This window comes from Amphiura filiformis, chromosome 4 (genome assembly GCF_039555335.1).
Source record: "Amphiura filiformis chromosome 4, Afil_fr2py, whole genome shotgun sequence".
Taxonomy (NCBI): Eukaryota; Metazoa; Echinodermata; class Ophiuroidea; order Amphilepidida; family Amphiuridae; genus Amphiura; species Amphiura filiformis.
This window is the reverse complement of record NC_092631.1, coordinates 19,775,922-19,801,838: the sequence shown is the minus strand read 5'-3', so window position 1 is coordinate 19,801,838 and position 25,917 is coordinate 19,775,922. Positions and strand designations below refer to the sequence as shown.

Genomic DNA, 25,917 nt, shown 5'->3' with positions numbered 1-25,917 from the left:
AGATCGAGAAAGTAGAGGGCAAATGGTGAATTGCCTCTGATTACAGTAACTGTTGAACTACCTCTGATGGCGGTTACTGTTGAACTATCTCTGATCGTAGTTACTGTTGAACTACCTCTGGTCGCAGTTACTGTTGAACTACCTCTGGTCGCAGTTACTGTTGAACTATCTCTGATCGCAGTTACTGTTGAACTAGCTCTGGTCGCGGTTACTGTTGAACTAGCTCTGGTCGCGGTTACTGTTGAACTACCTCTGGTCGCGGTTACTGTTGAACTAGCTCTGGTCGCGGTTACTGTTGAACTATCTCTGATCACAGTTACTGTTGAACTATCTCTGATCGCAGTTACTGTTGAACTACCTCTGATCACAGTTACTATTGAACTAGCTCTGATCATAGTTACTGATGAATTACCTATGATCATAGTTACTGTTGAACTACATCTGATCGCAGTTACTGTTGAACTACCTCTGATCGCAGTTACTGTTGAACTACCTCTGACCACAGTTACTGTTGAACTACCTCTGATCACAGTTAGGCCTACTGTTGAACTCCCTCTGATTACGGTTACTGCTGAAGTACCTCTGATCACAGTTACTGTTGAACTATCTCTGATCACAGTTACTGATGAATTACCTATGATCATAGTTACTGTTGAACTACATCTGATCGCAGTTACTGTTGAACTACCTCTGATCGCAGTTACTGTTGAACTACCTCTGATCGCAGTTACTGTTGAACTACCTCTGACCACAGTTGAACTACCTCTGACACTTTTATTGTTGAACTACCTCTGATCACAACTACTGTTGAACTACCTCTGATCGCAGTTACTGTTGAACTACCTCTGATCACAGTTACTGTTGAACTACCTCTGATCACAGTTACTGTTACACTACCTCTGATCGCAGTTACTGTTGAACTACCTCTGACACTTTTATTGTTGAACTACCTCTGCTCGCAGTTACAGGTTGAACTACCTCTGATCACAGTTACTGTTGAACTACCTCTGATCACAGTTACTGTAGAACTACCTCTGATCACAGTTACTGTAGAACTACCTCTCTGATCGCAGTTACTGTTGAACTACCTCTGATCGCAGTTACTGTTGAACTACCTCTGATCACAGTTACTGTTGAACTACCTCTGATCACAGTTACTGTAGAACTAACTCTCTGATCGCAGTTACTGTTGAACTTCCTCTGACTACAGTTACTGTTGAACTACCTCTGACACTTTTATTGTTGAACTACCTCTGATCGCAGTTACAGGTTGAACTACCTCTGATCACAGTTACTGTTGAACTACCTCTAACATGTGAGGATCACAATTAATACTAAATGACCTCAACATGCTCAAGAAGATAATATTTCCAAAATCTCACCATTTCAACATTTTACAGTGTATAGAATCATATACAACATTTCGTCATTGCAGTATCAAATGCTTGTTTACATAGAAAACAATGTATCAAAATATAGAAGACTCAAAGAATAACACTCGCCCTATATTGGAAATCGAACAATGTATTATATCATAGCGACTTGATAGCCAAACAAGCCATTTCCTTGTTTTCTCAATATGCCACGACACAAATATGATATATGTTCAAGCTAAATAAGTCAGATGTCAGCAACAATTGATTGAGATTGGGCCGGCTATTCTAGTTGAAATCCATACACCCTCTAATCTATCAAACAGGGGGTGCAGATTCAGGTGACCTGATTTGAAATTCACACTCCCTGAACCTTGACCCAATACCACTGCACAAAACTTAACAAAACTTGATTGTCACGTGATAAAAATGCACTTTAACAAAATTACTTAATTGCACTATTCAATATTTTTCATTTATTTCAAAAGTATAGGCTAATTGGAATTTATCGTTATTTTTGACTTCATGTCATGATGTAACATATAGTTAGTGAAAAACACACTAACTGGTATCAAACATCCAATCCAGGCATTCAATCGACATGTTGATTGATAGCTAGATATATTGGTGTTTGGCCTAGATATTCGTTTGTTGTTGTACTAAAACTGTCAACCAACTAACCTTAAATTGCAGGAAATCATACGTGTTAACTTTGATTGTTCTACATTGTTTGAAAGGTGCATTCCACTTAATCACAAAATCACTAAGGCATAGAGAACATTATTTGTTTTAGCTATATAGCCCCTTTGCTTTCTCAATTTTAAGAAGTATTAAATTATATTTGTACTTGCTCAAGTAACATTATGTGCGTATTGAGTAACACAATAATTGCATGCGGTTGTTAAGTGCCTAAAATGGGGTTATGCGTTCTTTCCAGCCTTCTCTAATCTTCATCGCCATAGTTACATGTAAAATGGAAAGACTCATTAAGGGCTGGGGTATGAACGTTTGGACAGTATTTATTTTGGGACATTAGAGCACATCAGACATATCGAATTGCATTCTGAATACGAAGAATGTCATTCTGATATCAAATAATTTTGATTTTTGAAATTAATACACATTTTATGGCAAATCATTAAAATTGATATTTTGATATTTAACAGTACTTGAAGTAAACTTTATAAATCTGATGATTTATACTTAAAGTGTATGTAGGTGGGATGAAAAGCCGACGATCAATTGAAAATTTTGACCTTTCGTATTGAAGATATGGATTTTTTTTCCCAAAACACCAAAAAAAAATTAGGTCTTTTTGGGAAAAAATCCATATCTTCAATATGAAAGGTCAAAATTTTCAATTGACCGTCGGCTTTTCCTTCCTGCTACATACACTTTAAGACTATATCATTAGATTTATATAATTTACTTCGAGGACTGTTATATATCAAAAATTTGAAAAATATCAAATTTTTATAATTTGTCATAAAATTTGTATTATATTGTAATTTTCAAAAATGAAAATTATTTGATATCAGAAAGACATGCTTCGTATTCAGAATGCAATTCGATAGGTCTGAGGTGCTCTCATGTCCCACAAAAATACTGTCGAAACACAATAAACGCTCATTTTAGATCCCTTAAAAAATAACCGCATGCCATTTTGTTGAATACATTAAAAAAGTAATCATAATGGTATTGAGTAAGTATAAACGAAAGGCACTAGTTTTCGAGAGGGGCTATACAAATGATTTTTTATGTGTTGTATGTATGGTCTTTCAATTATAAAATGTCCATATCTGAAACAATGGTGTGCTCTGTGTGCTTTGAAAAGTGCATTTCACTTCATTTCATTCATGGCGTATACTGGCATCTAATTTAATTTATTGTATGTCGATTTGGTAACTGTTTCAATTACTATTCTTTTAGGGATTGTTATAGTCTTTGCCAAAGACGACTCACGATCCTTGCCGACGATCCTTGTCACAGGCGGGAGCGGTCAATTCGCGATAGCGAGTCGCGAAGCGACGAGAACGGGCTGGTCGCCACGGCGACTGGCGAAACTACTGGGTATTTTTACTGATACAATGGTTTTTGTGGGGAAACAACCAACGGGCCGTTCAGAAAGTCTAGGATTGTCCAATATTTACCCCCCAAGAGGAATGGGATATTTCAGTGGAATCTGAATAAGTAGGATCAAAATATGACACAGCTACCCCTAACCCCAAAAAAATTGCAACAGAAGCTTTTTTGCAGTATAAGGTCTAATGAATAAAATATCAAAAGTTTACAAAAATTCAACTTGGGCGAGGGGTCCAACAGTGACGTAATCAAAATGGCCGCCAAAAGCTGGAAAAATACCAAATAATCTACTGATTTCATCCATTTTTCACTCGTTTTTGTGGGTTCCACTGCTCACAACCTTGTTCAGAAGTACATTACTGGATGTAGTAATGAATCTTTATATTGTGGTATTAAGATTGATCGATTTTACAGCCATAATGAATTTCAAAATGGCCGCCAGTTTGGTATTTTGGCATATGAAATCAAATCATGCACGTAATTGTAACTTTATGTAAGGCGAAACTTAAAGCGTTGCATTTTCTAAAATAGCCAATATCCTTTGCACATATATTCCCATTAAATTTTATATAGAGGTAGACATACGAACCAAATTAGCAGCAACAGCGAATTTCAAAATGGCCGCTATTTTGGTATGTTGGCTTATTGACTTAAATTATGCACGTATTGCAACTTGAAACTTAAAGCGACATAAATTCGAAAATAACCAACATCCTATGCACCAATAGAACCATTAAAATTATACTTTTAAGTAGGCATATGTACCAATTTGGAGCCATATAGCATTTCAAAATGGCTGTCAGCTATAATCACCATTATAAAAATCAATATGTTGCTTACAGTATATTCTTGAAGTAAACAAAATTCATCTTGCTATTCCATGATGCGATGCCTTTTTTTATTGTAGTATACATCAACCACATTGTATGTTTGTTGTATTTAGTTATCATCATCATCTGAGAATAGTTTTTGATCCATGTTCTCACATTTAGCCTATGTGTGCACATGCTCCAGTGCAATTGAGTCCATTCTTTCTGCAGCTACATTTCATTGTGATGCATTATGTAGAACAATTGCATCGAATCATCTTCAGCAATGATTCTGCCGCTGGACTTCTTTTCATCATGAATGGAACAAATTTGTCACCTTAAAGAATCCATCCCCAGTCAATTGGATGCATACCATCACTTTTACACATCCGCTGCATGACCTATAGATACATTCTCCTGGAGTGAAGCTTTGCCGCAGAGGTTGTGAGTGGAAGTCTTTCAGGTTAAACAAAGCTCTTTGCTGTGCATTTTTTCTGTGGAAAGAAACCGGTAGCGTAAGGATTCCAAAGACTCTGATTGCTGACCATTAAACAGGGACGTCCACCATTGCTTTGCAGCTTTCACTTTATACATATTCTTGATCCATATTGGGAGTGCGAAATGCCTTGGAACAAACTTGTAATACAGGATGACCATTGATGATTTTGTTAAATATAGACTTGCCTACCCCAAATATTCTTGAAGTAGTGTCACAACCTGAAAACGCATGGGCAAACAACAAATCCGAACAAATGTCATAACTGAGTAAGCGCTTCGGAACCTTGATATCATATACATATGGTTTATCATTGTCACACCGAAAGTACAAGTCCTTACAGTCCTTTTATGCATAATGAAGAAGTAATACCAACAGATGTGTCTTCTCCAATCAGGGTTGTTAACTTAAATGATGCCATTGCGACTGCTGCTTTCACTGTATCAATATCGGTATCAATATCAGATGACATCCTTCCTGTTCCATACAGTCCCTAATGTATCAATCAAAGACAACCGTGGCCTTGCCATAGTGATCAAATGTGAAAGATGTATAATTATCAGAAGATATAAATAATAATAAATAAATAAATTTTGGATTTATAAAGCGCCTTTCTCCAGATCTTAGAGGACTCAAAGCGCTGTATCCAAAGATACCTCCATCAAGAACATAGTGATCACTCAGTCCTTGGAACTGTCTCAGGGGCATCACCCTCTGATAAGTTCCGGTTCAAAGTAGGTAAACAAAATGGAAGGACATGCTGACTTTTCATATAGCTACAAACGGAAGACTAGAGTCAAGACCCTTGCATCTGCACGGACTGTCAAGGTCACTGATGACCAAACCATTGATCCAGCTCTGTTGTTTCAAAAGTTTCTGGATTCCAGATAAAGCACCACTACTACAAGCCATACAGGGTCATGTGTCCTCATCAGAGGCTGATGGCCCTGAGGCAGTTCAAGGACTGATCACTATGTTCTTGATGGAGATTCTATTCTACATCGCTTGAAGTGGACAGAAGGAAGCACCTATAGTTCCCTTGCTGATATTATTATACATCTTTCACATTTGATCACTATGACAAGGCCACGGTTGTCTTTGAGAGATACACTGGTGGACAAAACACAAAGGATAACACGAATCAGCGCCGCAAGAGTCGGGTTGCAAATAAGGTAGACATATCAGATACTGGCAATTTGCTGGCAAAAAAAATGATCTGAACAAACAGACACTCATTAAACTAACTGGGGAGCGTATGCAACAGAAAGGATGCCATGAGATCCACGCTGAAGGAGATGCATATGTTCCGAAGCGCTTACTCAGTGATGACATTTGTTCGGATGTGTTGTTTGCCCATGCGTTTTCAGGTTACAACTCTACACTACTTCAAGAATATTTGGGGTAGGCATGAAGTCTGTATTGCACAACATTATCAATGGTGAACCTGTATTACAAGCTTGTTCCAAGGCATTTTATACTCCCAGTATGGATCAAGAATATATAGAAAGTGAAGGTTGAAAAGCAATGGTGTCCTTGTTTAATGGTCAGCAATCAGAGTCTTTGGAATCCTTATGCTACAGGTTTCTTTCCAAAAAAGTTTGCCCAGCAGAGAACTTTGTTAAACCTGAAAGACTTCCACCCACAACCTCTGCTGCAATGCTTAACTCTAGGAGAACGTACATCTGACTGGGGATGGATTGTTTAAGGTGACAAATTTTTTCCATTCATGATAAAAAGAAGTCCAGCACGAGAACCATTGCTGAAGATGATTCCATGCAATTGTTCTACAGGATGCATCACAAAGAAATATAGCTGCAGAAAGAATGGACTCAATTACACTGAAGTTTGTGGACACATAGGCTATGTGTAAGAATATGGATCAAGAATTATTCTGAGATGATGATGATGATGATGATGATGATGATGATGATGATGATGATGACAACTAATTCCTACATACATACAATGTGGTCGATGAATACTACTGCAAACAAAGGAATCGCATCGTGGTAAATATGGCTGTCAAATTGGTACATATGCCTCCAGTCAATCCAAACAGGAACACTGCCCCGAGACGGGCTCACTGCGAATATCACTGCCATATTCAAGAAAGGCAACAAATGTGATCCCGCCAACTATAGACCGGTTTCGCTAACATCAGTTACAAGTAAATTAATTGAACACATATTATTCCGTCACATAATGGACCATCTTGAAAAGCACTGCATTTTATCTAATTTTCAGCACGGTTTTCGCTCCCAACACTCCTGCGAATCTCAGCTCATAGTAACAGTTGAAGATCTGACTAGAAACCTGGACAGTGGGCTACAAACAGACACACTCATACTCGACTTTCAAAAAGCGTTCGATACTGTCCCTCATCAACGACTGATCCGGAAATTGGAATTTTATGGTATAAAAGGACCCATCTTGGATTGGATAGAATGCTGGTTAACATCTAGAACCCAGCGGGTCGTCGTTGATGGGAAAACATCTGACCCAGTTCATGTAAAATCTGGAGTTCCCCAGGGAACAGTATTGGGGCCACTCATGTTTTTAATATATATTAACGACATTGCCGACAGTATTCACAGTGAAACACAAATAAGACTATTTGCTGATGATTGCCTACTCTACCGAGTTATTAAGTCACCAATGGATACCGAGACTCTTCAGTCTGACCTAAATACCTTGGTGGAGTGGGCAAACATGTGGCAAATGTCTTTCAACACAAAGAAATGTAAAACTTTAAGAGTCACTACCAAGAAAAATCCGATTATGCATACCTACAAGATGGCATCTGATCAACTGGAATCCGTTTCACACCATCCGTATCTTGGAGTTGAATTGTCATACAATATGAAATGGTCTCACCACATAAATAATATCACAGCAAAAGCAAACCGAGCATTGTGGTTCCTCCGCAGAAATCTATGGAGATGTCCAGTAGCGGTAAAACAACAGATGTATTTTGCTCTGGTCAGACCCTTGCTTGAATACGCGTGCTCCGTTTGGGACCCCCATACAGCATCGGATACTCATAAAATCGAGATGGTCCAACGTAGAGCCGCAAGGTTTGTTACCAGAAATTACAAAAAATCACCAGGTACAATGACAAACATACTGCACCAACTTGAATGGCCCACACTTGAACAAAGAAGACTGGAATCACGATTAACCGTTATGTTTAAAATCAAACAAGGTCTCATTGCCATTCCCATACCGGATTATGTTCAGAATCAGACAGCATCCCAAACCCGCCAATATCATCCGGCCAAGTTCAGAGTCATGGGACCCAAAAGCAATGCTTACAAATTCAGTTTTTACCCACGCACCATTCTGGACTGGAATTCATTGCCAACTTCAATACTCAATATTCAAAATATCAATGGTTTCAAAAATGCACTTGTAGATCTAAGGGTGTAGAGTAAGGTAATTTAAGATTGTAGTTTTGTAGTGTAGTATTTTGTTTTTCATCCAGTGCCATGTTATTTCTCAGCGTGACATTGCTTCGGCAACTTTACTGAGTATTTGTATAGAAAAATAGAATACTTGAAAGTATAATATTAATGTTGGTTATTTTAGAATTTCTGTCGCTTTAAGTTTCAAGTTACAATACGTGCATAATTTAACTCAATTCGCCAACATACCAAAATGGCGGCCATTTTGAAATTCACTCTTGCTGCCAATTTGGTTTGTATGCCTACCTCTATATAAATTTGAATGGGAATATATGTGCAAAGGATATTGGCTATTTTTGAAAATCTAATGCCTTAAGTTTTGCCTTACAATTACGTGTATGATTTCACTTCATAAGCCAAAATACCAAAATGGCAGCCATTTTGAAATTAATTATGGCTGTCAAATTGCTCCATCTGAATACCACAATTTAAGGATTCATTACAACATCTAGTAATGTACTTCTGAACAAGGTTGTTACCAGTGGAACCCACAATAACGAGTGAACAATGGATAAAATTAGTTGATTAATGGGTATTTTTCCAGCTTTTGGCGGCCATTTTGATTACGTCACAGTTGGACCCCTCGCCCAAGTTGAATTTTTGTAAACTTTTGATATGTTATTTATTAGACACTATACTGCAAGAAAATACCAAAAATCCTTCTGTTGCAATTTTTTTGGGGTCATGTGGTAACTTTACTCTACTAAATTGTTGGAGGTGGGGGTCTTGAGGGGGGAATCTGATTGTTCTACTTGAAAGACCATATACATACAATACATACAATTTTTTTTTTTTAAATTGTATAGGCTTCTCGAAAACCAGTGCGTTGTACAAATAGGTATACTTGCTCAATAAACATTATGTGCAAATTTTACAACAAATTGTATTCGGTTATTTTAATTGTTACGCTTATTATTGTTGGGATTATTGTAGATTATTGTTACCCTAAAACCAGTCAACTGGCCGTAGACTGCAGAAAATCATACACGTTAATTCTGACTGCTCTGCGTTATTTGAAAAGTGCATTTCATTTCATTTCATTCATGTCGTATACGGGCAAGTAATTTAATTTATTGTATGTCAACTTTTTAACTGTTTCCGTGATTCTGTTAGTTAATCTATTTAGATGTCGATTTCCAACTGGTCCGTGTACTTAATTGTGACCTCCGAAAGGATCAGATATGATATATATTCACGACGTGAATTGAAAGCGTAGTTACAGCATCCAGCTGAAATACGGTATATCGTCATACTCATTATTTCATATAGATAGCGTAAAAATGACCGGAAAAATGATAAAGAAAAGTCAGAAATAATAAACGCGATAAACTGAATAAAAGATTGCCATTATCATTGAACGATGAATAAGTAAATTCCCCAAACAGCAAAAAACACACAAAACAACAAAAATGTTATAAGTATACATGTATCTGAATCACAATTAGTACAGTCAGAACTTTAGTCATCAGCTTCTTTTGTTATGCATAGTCACTCTAAAAGTCGATCGATCCTTGTTGAAATCAGCACAATTCAGAGATACACCTTTTTGCTATGAAATTAATTTTCTCGGTCAAATATAAAGCAACATTTTTTCCTTCAGAAATGTCAGTTAAAAACATAGAGCTTGGATATACTAATACATTTAAAAAAATCCTGGTGATAAAATTAGGCATGCAATTGTGTCTTTTAGTGTAAGATTTTTGATTTTTATAGGCCTTAACTTCGCCCGCGAGCTGTTTTTGTAATTTTTTTTAGCGTTTCAAACTAATATAGTTTGCTAAAGAAAGATATTTCCCACCTCTGTAAGGCACGTCGCGTGGGTGTATATATTATAGTTTTGTCAGAAGGTCCGTTTTGATTTCACCATTTTTCACTTGCGACTGCCAAAATGTCCAACTCACTACTTCATTTCTAATATAACCAGCAGAACTAATCGATATTGCTATTGTGGCTTGCAAAATCATCCCTCCATAGGTACATTCATTTTTGATTTTGACAAAATTGGTAGTCGGAATTGAAAAATGGTGCAATTAAAAGCGATATTCGACAAAATATTTCATTAGCGAACTATATATTGCTTTGAAAAGCTAAAAGGTTGATAAAAAAAAAAGCTTGCGTGCCAAGTTGAAGCCTATCAAAATCGAAAATCTTACACTAAATGACTGAATTTCAAACCTAAGTTTAACACTAGGATTTGAAAAAATATAGTATCAAGCATTATAGTTTTTCATGACATTTACTGAAAAAAGAACATTATTGCTTTTTATTTGGCCGAGAAAATTAATTTTACATTGAAAAGGTGCAACTCAAAATAGTGCTCATTTCAACACCAAAGTCGATCGTTTGTATTGCCTCATTAAATGACTGGGTGAGCCTTGTACAACAATAGAAATCGGTTGACTAGAGTTCTGTCTGAGTAGTGCTGAAATTATTTTAATGCGATAAAACCCGAATAAAAGATGATTTTCTACATTGCTGAATTAGTAATATATTCATCGGACAAAAACATTAATGGTATGGACTATTTTATATGATTTACTGAACTGTATGTCTTAATGGTCCACATTCACGTTTTCTCCTTCTTTCGACATTCAATCCAAATCTATAATGAGCGCAGCGCAGTATAATGAAAATATATACCATTATTAATCATATACCAAAATCAATCAATTATATTTTGGTAAGTAAAGTAACTTTAAACCAAAACAATCGGCTTTATACAACTTTTGAAGATATGCCCGTTTTTCACTCCGTCCACGGATAGCAAACAGAGTGGTTGGGATGGGTCATGCTTTGGAGTGGCTTGCAAGATAACCAGACCTCAGACCACTAGATTTCTTCCTTTGGGGCAGGCGACATCTTACGGCAAGGACCATCGCAAATAACCGGCGCACTTGAAGGACGGTACGCAACGCAATTGATGCAATGAGAGTCAAGGCTGAAACCCGTATGTATTAACCAAGGAGGCAACCAGAAAGAGGCCAGAGCATTGTAGATTTTTTGTTTGTTAGAGCATTGTAGATTTTTTGGTTCTTGTTTGTTTGTTTGTTGTTTTTAATTTTAATTTTTTGCTGTTGTGTTTTGTGTTTGGTAACTTTTCTGTGAAAGGGGATGGCTACCTCTGGCCTTACTGGCCTTTCGGCCATCTCCTCTATGATTCTTTGATGGTATTTTGATGTAATGATATTTTAGTGCGTATTTTGTATTTTTATGTGAATTGTGGAAATGAATAAATGAACGACATTAACTCAGTAAACTCACTTCAGTTTCTCAAATTCAGAAGGACCAAAGACAAACCAAACAGCCCTTTTACCTTTTATCCCAAAACGAATAATGAGTTATGTTGTAAATAAAAAAGGAAGCAAGAAAAAACAAAGTAAGAAATGTGATAAAATAAAACCAAGAAAAAATAAGTATTGCAAATATAGCAAAAGAAGTTCCATGCCACACCTATTAACAAAATCCATACCCCATAAGCCCACCGGTAACGTTATCATTGAGTAATGTTTGATATTCATGCATGCTACGTGTACTCCTTTTCAATCTTTGAAGTAGCCAAACCTCCTCCTTGGACAGGGTGAAAAACGGGTGCATTTCTTAAAAAGAGCATATCTTCAAAAGCTGTGAGCCATTGAAATATTTTTTTCGTTTTATTAAAGCTAATGATTCAAGATTTCTTTACATATCAAAAAATGTTTGATAAACATGTCTGAAATAGGAGAAATAAGGGGCACAAAGAGGGTTCTGTTATCTTTTGGGACACCCTGTATGCATCAATTCTATATACCTTTTAACCTACATCAAAAATGTAAAAATGTAAATTATGATGCACAGGTCCTGATCCTTGCAATTAGAGTATAAGGATATATTGAAAATGAAACTTCTTTGTCATTCTTATTCAAATTACAATTCCATCGATATAAATCAGTTCATGTATAGAATGCCTATTGTTAAAGTGTCTGTCATGTAACTTTCTCTATATCTATAAAATAGGTCGCATTTAAAAAGTAATATTTTGTCTTTTAATATGCATTTTCAATATCTTCTAAAAAAGATGAATGAAATAATGTTGTTGATTATTACTAGTGACACAGGAACTTAGACCAAAATAGAATGACTGTTTGGCATCAATTTCCAATTTCCGCGTAAAAAAATCGTAAATTAACGTTTTCTGACCATGACATGAAGAAGGAAATTTCACACACTGTACATTAATTAAGGGAAAATGTACAAGTGCTAATACGGGGCTAATACAGACCGCAGAACAATTAAGGTACCAGTTATTTTTACCCCTCTATATCCTGAACAAAGACATATATGTATATGTCATAATTAGCTCGGATTTAAGACCTTATTTGTTCTAAATCTTTCAAAAATATTAAGACGATGACCCCCAAAACACAAGGAAGATGCAAATTCAAACGTTGCAGTTTGCACCATTGTAGTGCCCTATTGATTTGTAGCGTCGTACTTCCATTGATTAGTCCAAGTAAAAATAAAAATATGTTTCTCGTCCGGGTTTTTAAAAATTATGAGAATGAGGGGCTTTTTATTTTCTATTTTTTATTAGAAAACGACGCTAAATATCTGTATTTGGCACCATATTTTGGGTATTTAACGTACAGAATGATATCTGAGAAAAAGGAGGAGGCTCTTTTTATTTTATTGTTTTGAGAGGTAGGTCCCTCTAGTGATCACAAAACCTTCTTAAACGCCATTTACAAAGCTGTAAAATAGGTTTCAACTTCAGAAACATCTTTTTCAACAAGTTATAACTGAAAGTTTACAAAATAAAAAGAAAGTTGAAAAATCTTCTAAAAACGAGGAGGGCGCGGACGAGAAACATGTATTTTTTTTTACTCGGCCTTAGCACGTTAAAACTAGCACCGAAGTTTGGAGTGAGTAAAGCATTTCCTTGTTATATAAAAAAAAAACAAGGAAAAGCATGTCCAAAATTCAACTTTTTATCACACATACTGCAGTTACTGTCCGTTTTCCTATACACAATACACAGTGCTCTTTCCCATTGACGCGTGACCTCTACAAATAGCCTACGTTAAAAGTATGGGGATATGCCTAGTTAACGTCGCTGTGTGAAAAATAACCGGCCAATATTAAAAGTACTCTTCTAAAGTTCTAGAAAATATAGTTTTGTAACATGTCCTAAATTTTTAGCTAATTTAGATGTTTGGAAATATGCGTACTTTGGTGTTTTAGTTAATGTTATAGGTAATAGTACATTGCCTAGTTAACGTCGCTGTGTGAAAAATAACCGGCCAATATTAAAAGTACTCTTCTAAAATTCTAGACAATATAGTTTTGTAACATGTCCTAAATTTTTAGCTAATTTAGATGTTTGGAAATATGCGTACTTTGGTGTTTTAGGAAGGATATGTAAACGACAGATAACACCAAAATATATGAAGAAATTATTTCCAAACCGTGTTAAGTCTGCCAACCACCATGTTTCTCATTTTCAAGAACGCTGGTTAACAATAAGCACGTATTGTCTCATTTCGTAAACAAAGACCACACACAATTGTTCTCTAGCGCTCGCTTTATAATCGTTCACCCAACTGAAAGTATAATCCCAGCTCATTGCTCCATTGTACGTGTAAAGCAGACACATATGTTGTGTGTATTTAACCAGAGAAGATATGATTTAATCAGTTGAGCTGTTTTCAATGAGTGTTATCTTGGTTTAATAGCTTTTAATGGGGTTTAAGTCCTGCAAAGGTCGAATTGAATTCTACTGTAGACATGACTGCATCATGAACGCGATAAATTACATAACTCCGTATTGAGAAATACCAACAATTCTACATTCCAAATTGAAACAAAAAAAAAACATACCATCTTATCATACCATCAAAATTAGTGATATGTCGAAATTTGTCCTTTTGACATTTTCAATGGGTACTTCCCCAGCAAACACAAAACGTTTTTGACATCATTCGCAAAAGGTTGCCGGAAAATGTTTTTACCAAAATCAAAACCCAAAATGTTACCTGTTTAAAATGTTTTTAAAACGTTTTGTGTTTGCTGGGTCGTGATCCGAGATCAAGAAGAAAAAAAGCGCAGTGATGTGTAGGCACAACGTATAGACGTTGACCCACAAGCTTCAGCACACTTTACAGATTGTCGCTGACCACTATGGCCCACGTCATTCCACAAACCATTAAAAACAATTCAGGGACTTTGCTGCTTTCAAGAGTGCACACCCTAGATATTCCACAAATAATTGTCGTAACCGATCAGCTCCCCGAGTTTCGTACGGGTGCAACGAGACAAATTAGCAGTAAGTTCCTTGTCCAGGGGAATTTCAAGATAACTCAATTTTTCCACGAGAGCGTACTAGGCACAGCCAGGTTTCAAACCCGCAACCTCTCGCACCATAGTCGAACGCCTTATCGATTGAGCTAATTCTCGCTATTCGCAATAAGGGCGCCGCCAGCGGTTTGCGATGTAATCGTGATGTATCATGGGAAAAGGTCGACATCGAAGTCCGCGCAATACGAATATTACCATGCTATTACATAGGAACACGTGACAATATTTTATTAGTTTGTCAAAATAAAGGTGTTAAACGCGAATCGATACTCAATAATACTTAATAATGTGATTTGAAATGTGCACAATTAATTTTTTCTCTATCGATTTGCGTGTAATACCGTTATATTGACAAACTAAAAATATTGTCACGTGTTCCTATGTAATAGCATGGTAATATTCGTATTGCGCGGACTTGAATGTCGACCTTTTCCCATGATACATCACGATTTTCCCATGATACATCACGATTACATCGCAAACCGCTGGCGGCGCCCTTATTGCGAATAGCGAGAATTGGACTGCTTGATTGTTACACTATCAGAAAGTTACACAATGTTTGTGTGCAAAACCTTTCGGATTCGGATGTTTGACATATATATCAAGTCTGCACAAAAAGTAACTCAGCTGTTATAAATACGCCTATAGCTTCAGAACTAATAATTGTTTCCACAATATTTCTACATAGAAAGAAGGACGATTTATTTACGCGCATTTTGATACCCCATTTGTCAAATGTCGCTCAATATTAACAACACAGTGGTGCTTTTAAAGAAAAATACCCAAATTTTTAAGTTGCAGTTTACAGCGATCAATGCTTTTTACGCAAGCATTGTGGCACGTAACACCCTCCATTTATCTTCGCACTGACTTCAAATCAATACAAATAGCTGAGTGCAACTTTTAAATTCGGGTAATTTTCTTTGAAAACACTGCTGTGATGTTAATATTGAACGAAATTGGACAAATGGGGTATCAAAATGCGCGTCAATAAATCGTCCTTCTGTCTATGTTAAAATATTGTGGAAACAACTATTAGTTCTGAAGCTATAGGCGTATTTATAACAGCTGAGTTACTTTTTGTGCAAATTTTAGATATCGTCTAATTATAAGTCTGAATCAAAAGTACGCATCGGCTAAATTCAATGTTCGAAACAACTGAAATTTTGTAAATAAGTTGGGTTTTTTTTTGTGGATATCTATTGAATACCCTAAAAGGAGGATGCTAAAATCATGGAATGCCCCTTTTACATGAATTTCAACATTGGTAAACAAACTTAAGATGTATACACCAAATTTGTTTTATACCATGTGCACTTTTTTGAACAGTGGCCAAAACTTTTTTTAAGAACACACTGTATTCGGTTTTATAATTTGCAGACCAAACTAACTTTAAAATATAATCAATTTACCTGCAATGGAAAGAAAAAAAATACATAGCGTTGTTGGTCTGTTACACAACATAAATAAATATTTAAAACAATAACAATAAAACTTTGCTTACTTCTTCCTCTTTTATTAGCTGCTTCCATTGCCTCTCTTGGTGTTGCAAAAGTGTTCAAATCGAATTCATAGTATTTAATCTCATCTTTATCAAACCTTATCCTTAAAGATGGCATCAAAACATTTCTCCAATACGATTTCGTGTCATCCCAAATTATCGAACATCTGCTCCATCCAAACTTCAAAAATGTTTCTGCCATAAAATCAGCGATATTCGATGCTTTGTAGGAGGTCCGTGTAAGAGTCATGTAGCGCTTTTTATTGTCTAAAGGCCCCGATGTTGACACGCCAGAAACTACGGGTAAATTCCAAAAATTTGCCAAATCACCAACAGGTTCTGTTTCTGGACTACATAAAGGCCCAAAGAAACCCGCTACTTTGTGCTTATAGTATAATGCAGAGGCTACCCCTCCTGCAATATTGGTGACTCTACCACATGTTGAGTCTGTAACTCTGTAGATGTACGAAAGAGTGAAGTTGAGGTATTTTCCAGCTTCAACGTCGTTGTTGATACTGTCCACTGCAATATCAACAGCAGGTTTGAAATGCAATGTATCTAAGATGAAGCCGACATCATTCATGATTACACCGACTAAAATATCTACTGATGTTGATGATGATAATGTTGACATTGAACCAGCATAAAACAAACACATAAATAACAATAAATGAAGTTGTAAGCGCTCCATGGCTGAAACGTCTTTAATTCTCTGAGATCAAAAGGTGTGATACCACAAGAAAAGCAAATAACAACAAAAATCGCGGATACCAAGCATTGCGCCAGCATAATTTAGTTTCCATGGTAATTGGGATGGGAGGAGCGGTTTTTCGCATCCCCGTTGGGAGTTGGATGATGGTAAATGTTGATAGGAATGCTACTTTCAGTATCTTGAGAGCAATTTCGTGTGTGCACGGAAAAGAATATTAGCTTTTGATTAGCACATTACAATTTGCCGTGTTTTCCATTGATTAAAACATAAAAGTGCAACTTTTGATTTCGTTACTTCCTTTGGTTTTTTTTTTTAAAAGGGTGAAAAGCCACACAGGAAAGATTTTTTAAACTTTGGCCCCTTTTTACGTTTTGAAACGTTTTTTGGTAGATATTAATTTTTGAGGTAAAAAAATATTGCGCAGTAAGTGGTTTCTTTGTAGCCATGCGAGGCGAACTAGTTGGATATCCATATTTCGCGGTTAATGGTTCTTTGTAGCCCTGCAGGGCAAACTAGTTGGATATCCATATTTCGCGATGAGTGGTTTTTTGAAGCTTCGAGGGGCAAACTAGTTGGATATCCATATTTCGCGGTTTGTGGTTCTTTTTAGCCCTGCGGGGCAAACTAGTTCGATATCCTCATTTCGCGGTTAGTGGTTTTGACGATCCGTAACCACCCCAATCACCTGCATGGGGTAAGAATTATTAAAAAAATTAATAGGTGAACCCAATAGTTCAGCGAGGGACTGGAAACGACATATTGATGACTATATATAGAGTGTATTCAATAAACCCAAGCAGAACGAGAGCTGCTAAGTAACCGTTATCCGAACCATAAACACATGCATGATCAGACAACGAGTGTTCAATTTCCTCATAGCTTCCCACGTTGTACACACGTCAGTCGAATTTGGCGGTGTTGGTTTGTTAAAACATCGTTCACTTTGTGTTGAACTTTGTATGTGGGCCTCACTGTAATAACATAAAGATCAGTCTGATCAGTGTGATATCATTTCAAGAGGTCACTTCACATGATTAAGCTAAACAGCCTAATTCGGCCCTGATTTGGTAAAATGATCTAACTTGAAATTAAAATCGCTGTTTCGAGAAAAAGAGCTTTAAAGTTTGAACACTTGACGTTTTTCTTTTTGAATAAAATAAATTATTAAACAGATCTAATGTCTTAGAAAATATATAAATCTCATTATTTGGTGCAGAAAAAGTTAAGAGTCCCACGTAACATCGCATGGTAAAAAGTGAAAAGTAATTGAACAAAATGGTGTTGTTCAACGATGTTTTAATATAAAATTATACACTGACGTTTCGTACAAAAGTACTTTATCAAAGTGAGCAAAAACAACCGTGACACACCCATCACGCGCCACAACAACGAGATTCCCCATATTCCGTCTGATCTTAAAGTCACTGGCCTTCTCCAAACCTCAGGTTCAGATCACTAGCGTTGGTTGAAGGAACAACATACAATCAATCAATCAATTTATTTCATCCATTCATATACATGACGGCACCCTTGCTGGCCCTGATAGCATCGGACATAATGTCCAATTTTCTGCATTCAAACTTTAATTTCCTTTTGTATGAAACGTCAGTGTATAATTTTATATTAAAACATCGTTGAACAACACCACTTTGTTCAATTACTTTTCATTATTTGGTGGCATGGTGGTGATTTGAGGATGTCACCAATGAAAAGAGCGGCCTCACATTACCCATGATATGGATTTATCTCAAAATGTCCAAATTTCAAGTTATTGTCAATTCATTTTAAGCCAGTGGTAACCAGTATTTCAAAAAAGGGTGTAGCTTTGAATTGATGTGATGGGATTCAATTGTATGCAATATCTATGCCAACCAACAGATCGTTCTACGGTTTCACGATTTAAATTACTATAGGCCTATGGCCCTAGTTTGCTGAGAAGGATTGATGCAAACATGCAAAGGTTTAATGAACGAGAATGAAAAGAACAGATTAACTTTATCATGTTTGTCTCCCTATGCATGAGTGCGTATATTTATGGCCTTTACAATATTTTCTTATGTTCTTGTTAGGTATGGGGTATTATTAAACTAAAAAATAGTTATATTAAATGAAATCGTCTTCATTCAATTGTGCTCTCTCTAAAGCAAGTAGAAATAGCTTGTACACTTTCAACATGGGAAAACGTTTTGACGTATCTATAATTAGTAAAAACATGTAGCTCAGCGGCCAGCCAACAAAAAGAAAAGGTCTATAGTAAGCCCTTAGCTGGCCCTATACGAGAAACAAGATTTTCTCTCTGAATTGGCCGTATTTTACGTGTAAGAAAATCAATCGCATTATCGTGTTCACTCAAAAATTTAGAAAATAAATGGGCACTTCTGGGTTGGGTATCTATCTATAGATTCTATAGAATTTAAGTATGATATATTTTCGATGGTAAATATATTTCACTTTCAAAGTTTGTAGTTTTCATAATTGCAATTTCTGAATATGATATAAAAAGCGGTATCGCGGTAATAAGTCTATAAATGTAAGAGTATCGGATCATTTTGAATGTTAATAAATGCGAAACGCCGTCGGTAGACACCAGCAATATCAGGGATTGCCGCGATTCTTGCAGTAGCTTTTATGAATAGAATACAATAGTGGATACAATAGCGGATACAATAGCGGAACAATAGAGCTCTCTTACGGGCAAATAAACCTCGTCGCGTTTTGCTAAATTTCACTTCTTCTTTTTCATGAACTAACCGTTATTTTTTTAAACTTATGTTTTTAATTCATGAACTAACCGTTATTTTTTTAAACTTATGTTTTTAATTTTGTATGCCTAAATCTATACAGATTCCATGACTTGGTTTACTATAATGCTGCAGAAGTCATTAAAACTCCTATCACATCTATTATTAATCTCTCTATCAGGACTGAAGTGTTTCCAAGTGAAATGAAAATTGCCAAGGTCAAAACATTATATAAAAAGATGAGCAGATTGAAAGTAGGCAACTACAGACCAGTTAGTATTTTGTCTGCGGCCTCCAAATTTTGGAGAAATCAAAGTTTGTACAATTTACCAGGTATCTGAAATAACATATTATTTAAGTTCCATTCAGGTTTTAGAGGTAAATATTACACAGATACATGTCTTATTTACCTTCAAGATCATATCAGAAACCAAATCAGTGCTGGTCTGTTTACTGGAATGGTGCTTCTTGATATCCAGAAAGCATTCGATAGTGTTAATCACTCTATTTTATGTCAAAAGCTAACTGCTCTGGGAATGAACTCCAATAAATGGTTTGAGTTCTATCTGAATTACATATCTCAGATTGTTAATGTTAAATGGTTTAGACTCCGACTCTATGGCTTTAACATGTGGAGTTCCACAGGGGAGTATCTTGGGTCCCATTTTGTTCCTTTGTTACGTGAATGACATGCCCAGCAGCTTAGCAAAAATCTAAAAGCTGTAACAAATGGCTCTTTGATAACAAACTGTCTCTTCACGTGGGTAAAACAGAGCTCATTCTTTTTGGAACAAAACGTAAATTGAAGAATTGGCAAAATGATACCATTGAGTTTGAAGAGCATTTGGTAATATGCCCACGCACCATGTTATGTTCAGGGTCGTGTTTTAAAACTCCCACGTCATCACAATAAGACCATTGAACAGTGTTGGTCATATATAGTTCGCTGAAGCATATCATTAGGCTAGTTCCTTTGCGCCTCATTAATGTTTTGTTGGGGTATGTTGCAATAATATTGTATTATTTTGTAAATTCGAAATTGTAACACGGATCTCCGGTTTCTTCCTGCTTTCAAAATTGGCGATAAGTTGTTTGGTTATCAAAAACTTCCTACACCCAATGGAATTGATAATTGGTGGAAATCTTAGTGTGAATAGGTTTGCGCCGGGCTCGACTGCAACCAGCCTAGTTGATGAGATCTGATTCTGATGATTCACAAGTGGCATCGAAATTACAGCGCTTTGAATCCTCTGGAAAATGCGCTATATAAATCTAAAATGTGTCTTACTTTATTTTATAAATATTTCTTGTAATTGTTATTCAAAGATGTGCTGCAGTTATTGTCACATGAGGAATATACACAATCTATTAGGTGCGCTCACGACATTTTAAAGGTCAGGTCTGCAAATGTTCAGTGTAATCAAAAGAAATACTGTAGCTGGATATCATAAAATCGTGATGTATTCCTTGTTATGGACGACAAGTATTAATTTCGATATTATCATAACAAATTCCCTCCTCAATTGATAAGGCTGATTTCGATAGAAACCCATATCGGTATGCGGAAACCCTCACGGTTGGGGCGGCGCATGCACTCGCATTAAACAGGCAAAGTTCGCCGCCTGCTTCATTTGCCAACCTTTATCGTCGATCAAGAGACGAGCTTGAGGTTTATTCGTCATCTATTACCCAAACCATTTCCCCCCTGATGTGGCAGTGACGTCAACGTGTTGAAGCAGCTGTATACACTAGCGCTTTGACCGAACGCTAGCGATTTGAGGCTGCGCCCAATGAATTGTGCACTGTACTGACGTCACTGCCATATCAGGGTGAAAAATTGTGTAGCATATCGCAAACCAGCCAAATTTGTCATAGGTTTACATTGCTAGTAGAAAACCCGTGAATATAGCGTCACAAACTCTCATACGTCTGAGTAGAATGTTGTCATTAACATGATTTGGCACGGAGTCATTGCCATTTTTGGAATATACTCCAACATTGTGTGGGCAAACATTTGGTCAAATGTAAGTAAATAACTAAAATCGTTTAATTGGAATAATATCAACCAGCAACGGACATTGAGTCAAGACTACGTGTGAAGTTTGGGGTAAGTAAAGCATTTCCTTGTTATAAAAAACAAGGAAAAGCATGTCCAAAATTCAACTTTTTATTACAACGCGATATATTACATAACTCCGTATTGATAAATATCAACAATGAGTATTTACATTTCAAATAGAAACGCTTTTCAAAAACGTACCATCTGTTTACGGGCAATCGCTGAAACCTAAATATGCAATTTCATGTAAAAAATCTGTACAAATCTGTAAAAATGAGCGTGAGCGTAAATGACTGTGATCTTAGGTCACCGAAACAAATGTTTACATTGGTGACAGGCCTTTTATAGTGATATAATAATTAGCCCCCAATACAATAATGACTATCATTTTAACTGTAATTTGTTTAACTGCGATTTTTACTTCTTGAGAAATTAATGAACGTATCGAAAAACTTTTCGGAGATCGGTACGTTAATGGCCAGACCAGTCAACTGCTATATTAACTGCAGTGATATTGCCTTTATTTGTTTTACACGTAAGCATTTTGTCAAGATGCCATATGTTGTTTTTGTTTATAAATTACCGTATACCTTATTTCATGAGTTATTGACGTCCTGCCTTCATAATGTTGCACTGTGTCTTCGGCTTTACCTTAGACTTCTCCGTAGTCCACTTGCCCATTTTGCATACTCTGGTTATTACATTTAAGCATAAAACGCTGATTTGTATTAATTTGTGTGCAATGGATAGATTTTCACATGATATTTTCAGTCACCATACTCCCTCTGTTTGTTAGCGATTTTTTACTCGGGCTTTCGCGATCAATAAAATGGTAGATTCCAAAATCAGAATTGCTTGGTATTGAAGTGAGCCATTATAATTATTAATTATGCAAGATATGTTGAATTCGATCACTTTTATTGTCACTAAAATGACTGATCATCTAATTATATAAACTTATAATTATATAAATTACATTTTACTATTGAACACTTTAATTTTAACATGTTTAATAAACATCAGTATAATTTTGAGTTCAACGGAATGCGTTCATCATGGTTAAATAATAGTAACATATTTTTTTATCAAAATTCGACTATGGCATAGTCTAGCTTTACCTATGCTGGATATCTAGAGTAGGAGAAGGAGCTTGCACAGAAGCCATCACACAGACACGACTTTACCAGAATGCATTAGGCATATCGCAAACGCACGACAATCTTTTGACAATCTCACTCAAGACTGATTTCAAACGATTTTACACGATCGCGTTGGCGGCAAAATTTTAACCTCTATTGTAAATGTTATACATAGGTTATATTAATTAAAATATATTTTTGACCTGTTAAATTTTACTTATTCTATGAGTTATTTAAATCCTGCTTTCATAATGTTGCACTTGGTCTTCCTGATTATGAGATTGCACAGTAGCCAACAAATTACACAGACACGACTTTACAGAATGCATTAGGCATATCGCAAACGTACGACAATCTTTTGACAATCTCACTCAAGACTGATTTCAAACCGATTTTACACGATCGCGTTGGCGGCAAATTTTAACCTCTACTTTAAATGTTACATTATAGGTAATATTAATTAAGATATATTTTTGACCTGTTCCTGCCAAATTAGTGATATGTCGAAATTTGGATTTTTGATATTTTCAATGGGTACTTCCCGAGCAAACACAAAACGTTTTCGACATCATTCGCAAAAGGTTAGGAAAAGTTGCCGGAAAATGTTTAGATGTCGGGTTATATAAAGGGTATAATAAAAGGTACAAAACGTTTACATAACATTCAAAAACATTTTAGATAACTGAATATAAATATTCTAACATAATGTAATTTATGTGTGGACAAAATATTTAGTGAAAAATGTTTGCAGAACAACATTTTGAAATCATTTTAATAATATTTTTGTAGTGCGTTTTCATACAAAACGTTTTCACGACCTTTATAGAACCCGACATTTAATGTTATTAAAATGTTTTTACCACGACCTTTATATAACCTGACATTTAATGTTATTAAAATGTTTTTACCAAAATCAAAACTCAAAATGTTACCTGTTTAAAATGTTATAAAAAAACGTTTTGTGTTTGCTGGGTCGTGATCCGAGATCAGACGTTGATCCACAAGCCTCAGCACACTTTACAGGTTGTCGCTGACCATACATCATTCCACAAACCATTAAAAACAATTCAGGGACTTTGCTGCTTTCAAGAGCGCACACCCTAGACATTCCACAAAATATATCCTTCGTAACCAGGATCAGCTCCCCGAGTTTCGTACGGGTGAAACAAGACAAATTAGCAGTAAGTTCCTTGTCCAGGTGAAATTTCAAGATAACTGAATTTTTCCACGAGAGCGTACTAGGCACCGTCAGGTTTCGAACCCGCAACCGCTCGCACCATAGTCACACGCCTAATCGATTGAGCTAACTTGACTGTTTAGGAAAAAGTAACAATTGTTATATATACTATCAGAAAGTTACATGTTTGTGTGCAATACCTTTAAAATTCGGATGTTTGACAAAGATATCGTCTAAGTCCGAATCAAATGTACACATTAGCTAAATTCAATGTCCGAAACAACTGAAATTTTGGAAATAAGTTTTTTGTGTGGATATCTATTATACCCTAAAAGGAGGATGTTAAAATCACGGAATGCCCCTTTTAAATGACTTTTAACATTAATAAACAAACTTAAGATGATACACCAAACTTGTTTTTATACCATGTGTACTTTTTGAACACTAGCCGAAACTTTTTAGGTACATCCTGTATTCGATGTTATAATGTGTAGACCAAACTAACATTGAAATAATCATAATCAATTTACCTGCAATGGAAAGAAAAAAATATATAGCATTGCTGATCTGTTACACAACATTAGTATATATTTAAAATAATAACAATAAAACTTTGCTTACTTCTTCCTTTTTTATTAGCTGCTTCCATTGCCTCTCTTGGTGTTGCAAAACTGTCCAAATCGAATTCATAGTATGTAATCTCATCTTCGTCAAACCTTATCCTTAAAGACGGCATCAAAACTGTTCTCCAATATGATTTCGTTTCATCCCAAATTATCGAACATCTTCTCCATCCATACTTCAAAAATACTTCTGCCATAAAATCAGCGATGTTCGAAGCTTTGTAGGAGGTTCGTGTAAGAGTCGTGTAGCGATTTTTATTGTCTAAGGGTCCCGTTGACACGCCAGAAACTACAGGTAAATTCCAAAAATGTGCCAAATCAGCAACAGGCTCTGTTTCTGGACTACATAAAGGCCCAAAGAAACCCGCTACATTGTGCTTATAGTATAATGCAGATGCTACCCCTCCTGCAATATTGGTGACGTTAGCACATGTGGAGTCCGTAACTCTGTAGATGTACGAAAGAGTGAAGTTGAGATATTTTCCAGCTTCAACGTCGTTGTTGACTGTGTCCACTGCAATATCAACAGCAGGTTTAAAATGCAATGTATCTAAGATGAAGCCAATATCATTCATGATTACACCGACTAAAACATCTACTGATGATGTTGATGATGATAATGTTGACGTTGAACCAGTAGAAAACAAACACATAAATAACAACAAATGAAGTTGCAAGCGCTCCATGGCTGAAAAGTCTTTAATTCTCTGAGATGAAAGTGAGTGTGATACCACATAAAAAGCACTAACAATAAAAATCGCGGATACCAAGCATCGCGCAAGTATAATTAGTTTCCATGGTAATTGGGATGGGAGGAGCAGTTTTACCACATCCCCGTTGGGAGTTGGATGATGGTTAATGGTTGATAGGAATGCTACTTTCAGTCTCTTGAGAGCAACTGATGTGTTCCGTGCGTGCACATGGACGGAATAATAGCTTTTTGTTCATTGTGTTAAAGTCAACTTCACGGTGTTTTTACAAGTAAATGGATGAATAAGGGAAAGCAATAAAGAGTGACAAAGTTTCAAAACATAACCTGTATTCAATAGGAACACTCGCCAAGAAAAGCTGAAAGAGATATCGCTTAATGCATTTTCTTGCAATTAAATCTGAAATTATATAGTTTAGTCGCAACAGATTAGCCAATATATTTTGACCAATCACATAATCGCTCTGTTTGATGCACGAAGTAACGCGTCATGTTAGTTATCAGTAGATATCGGTAGCGATTCAACTGCAAATTCAGCTTAGAGGTCATTTTATAAGCAGAAAGAAAAAAAGGAGGGAAAGAGAGTATTGTGACAAGATATTGTATAAACAAACAGCGGAGAAGGCCATGTAGAAAATTTAATTATAACTACAAAATGAAATATATGGAATGAATCTTGCATCCTGTTTGTAGATACGGATCTCT

General features: G+C 36.1%; 1 protein-coding gene across 1 annotated transcript in view; it reads right to left on the bottom strand.

The window, feature by feature from the left end:
• Positions 1 to 24,769, bottom strand: part of LOC140150661 (atrial natriuretic peptide receptor 1-like) — a 90,775-nt gene extending 66,006 nt beyond the window's left edge. Inside the window, exon 1 of the mRNA XM_072172729.1 lies at positions 24,502 to 24,769. Coding sequence (XP_072028830.1) covers positions 24,502 to 24,700 — 199 coding nt within the window. The 5' untranslated portion in view covers positions 24,701 to 24,769. The remainder of the gene's footprint in view (positions 1 to 24,501) is intronic.
• Between the last annotated feature and the right edge of the window lie 1,148 nt (positions 24,770 to 25,917).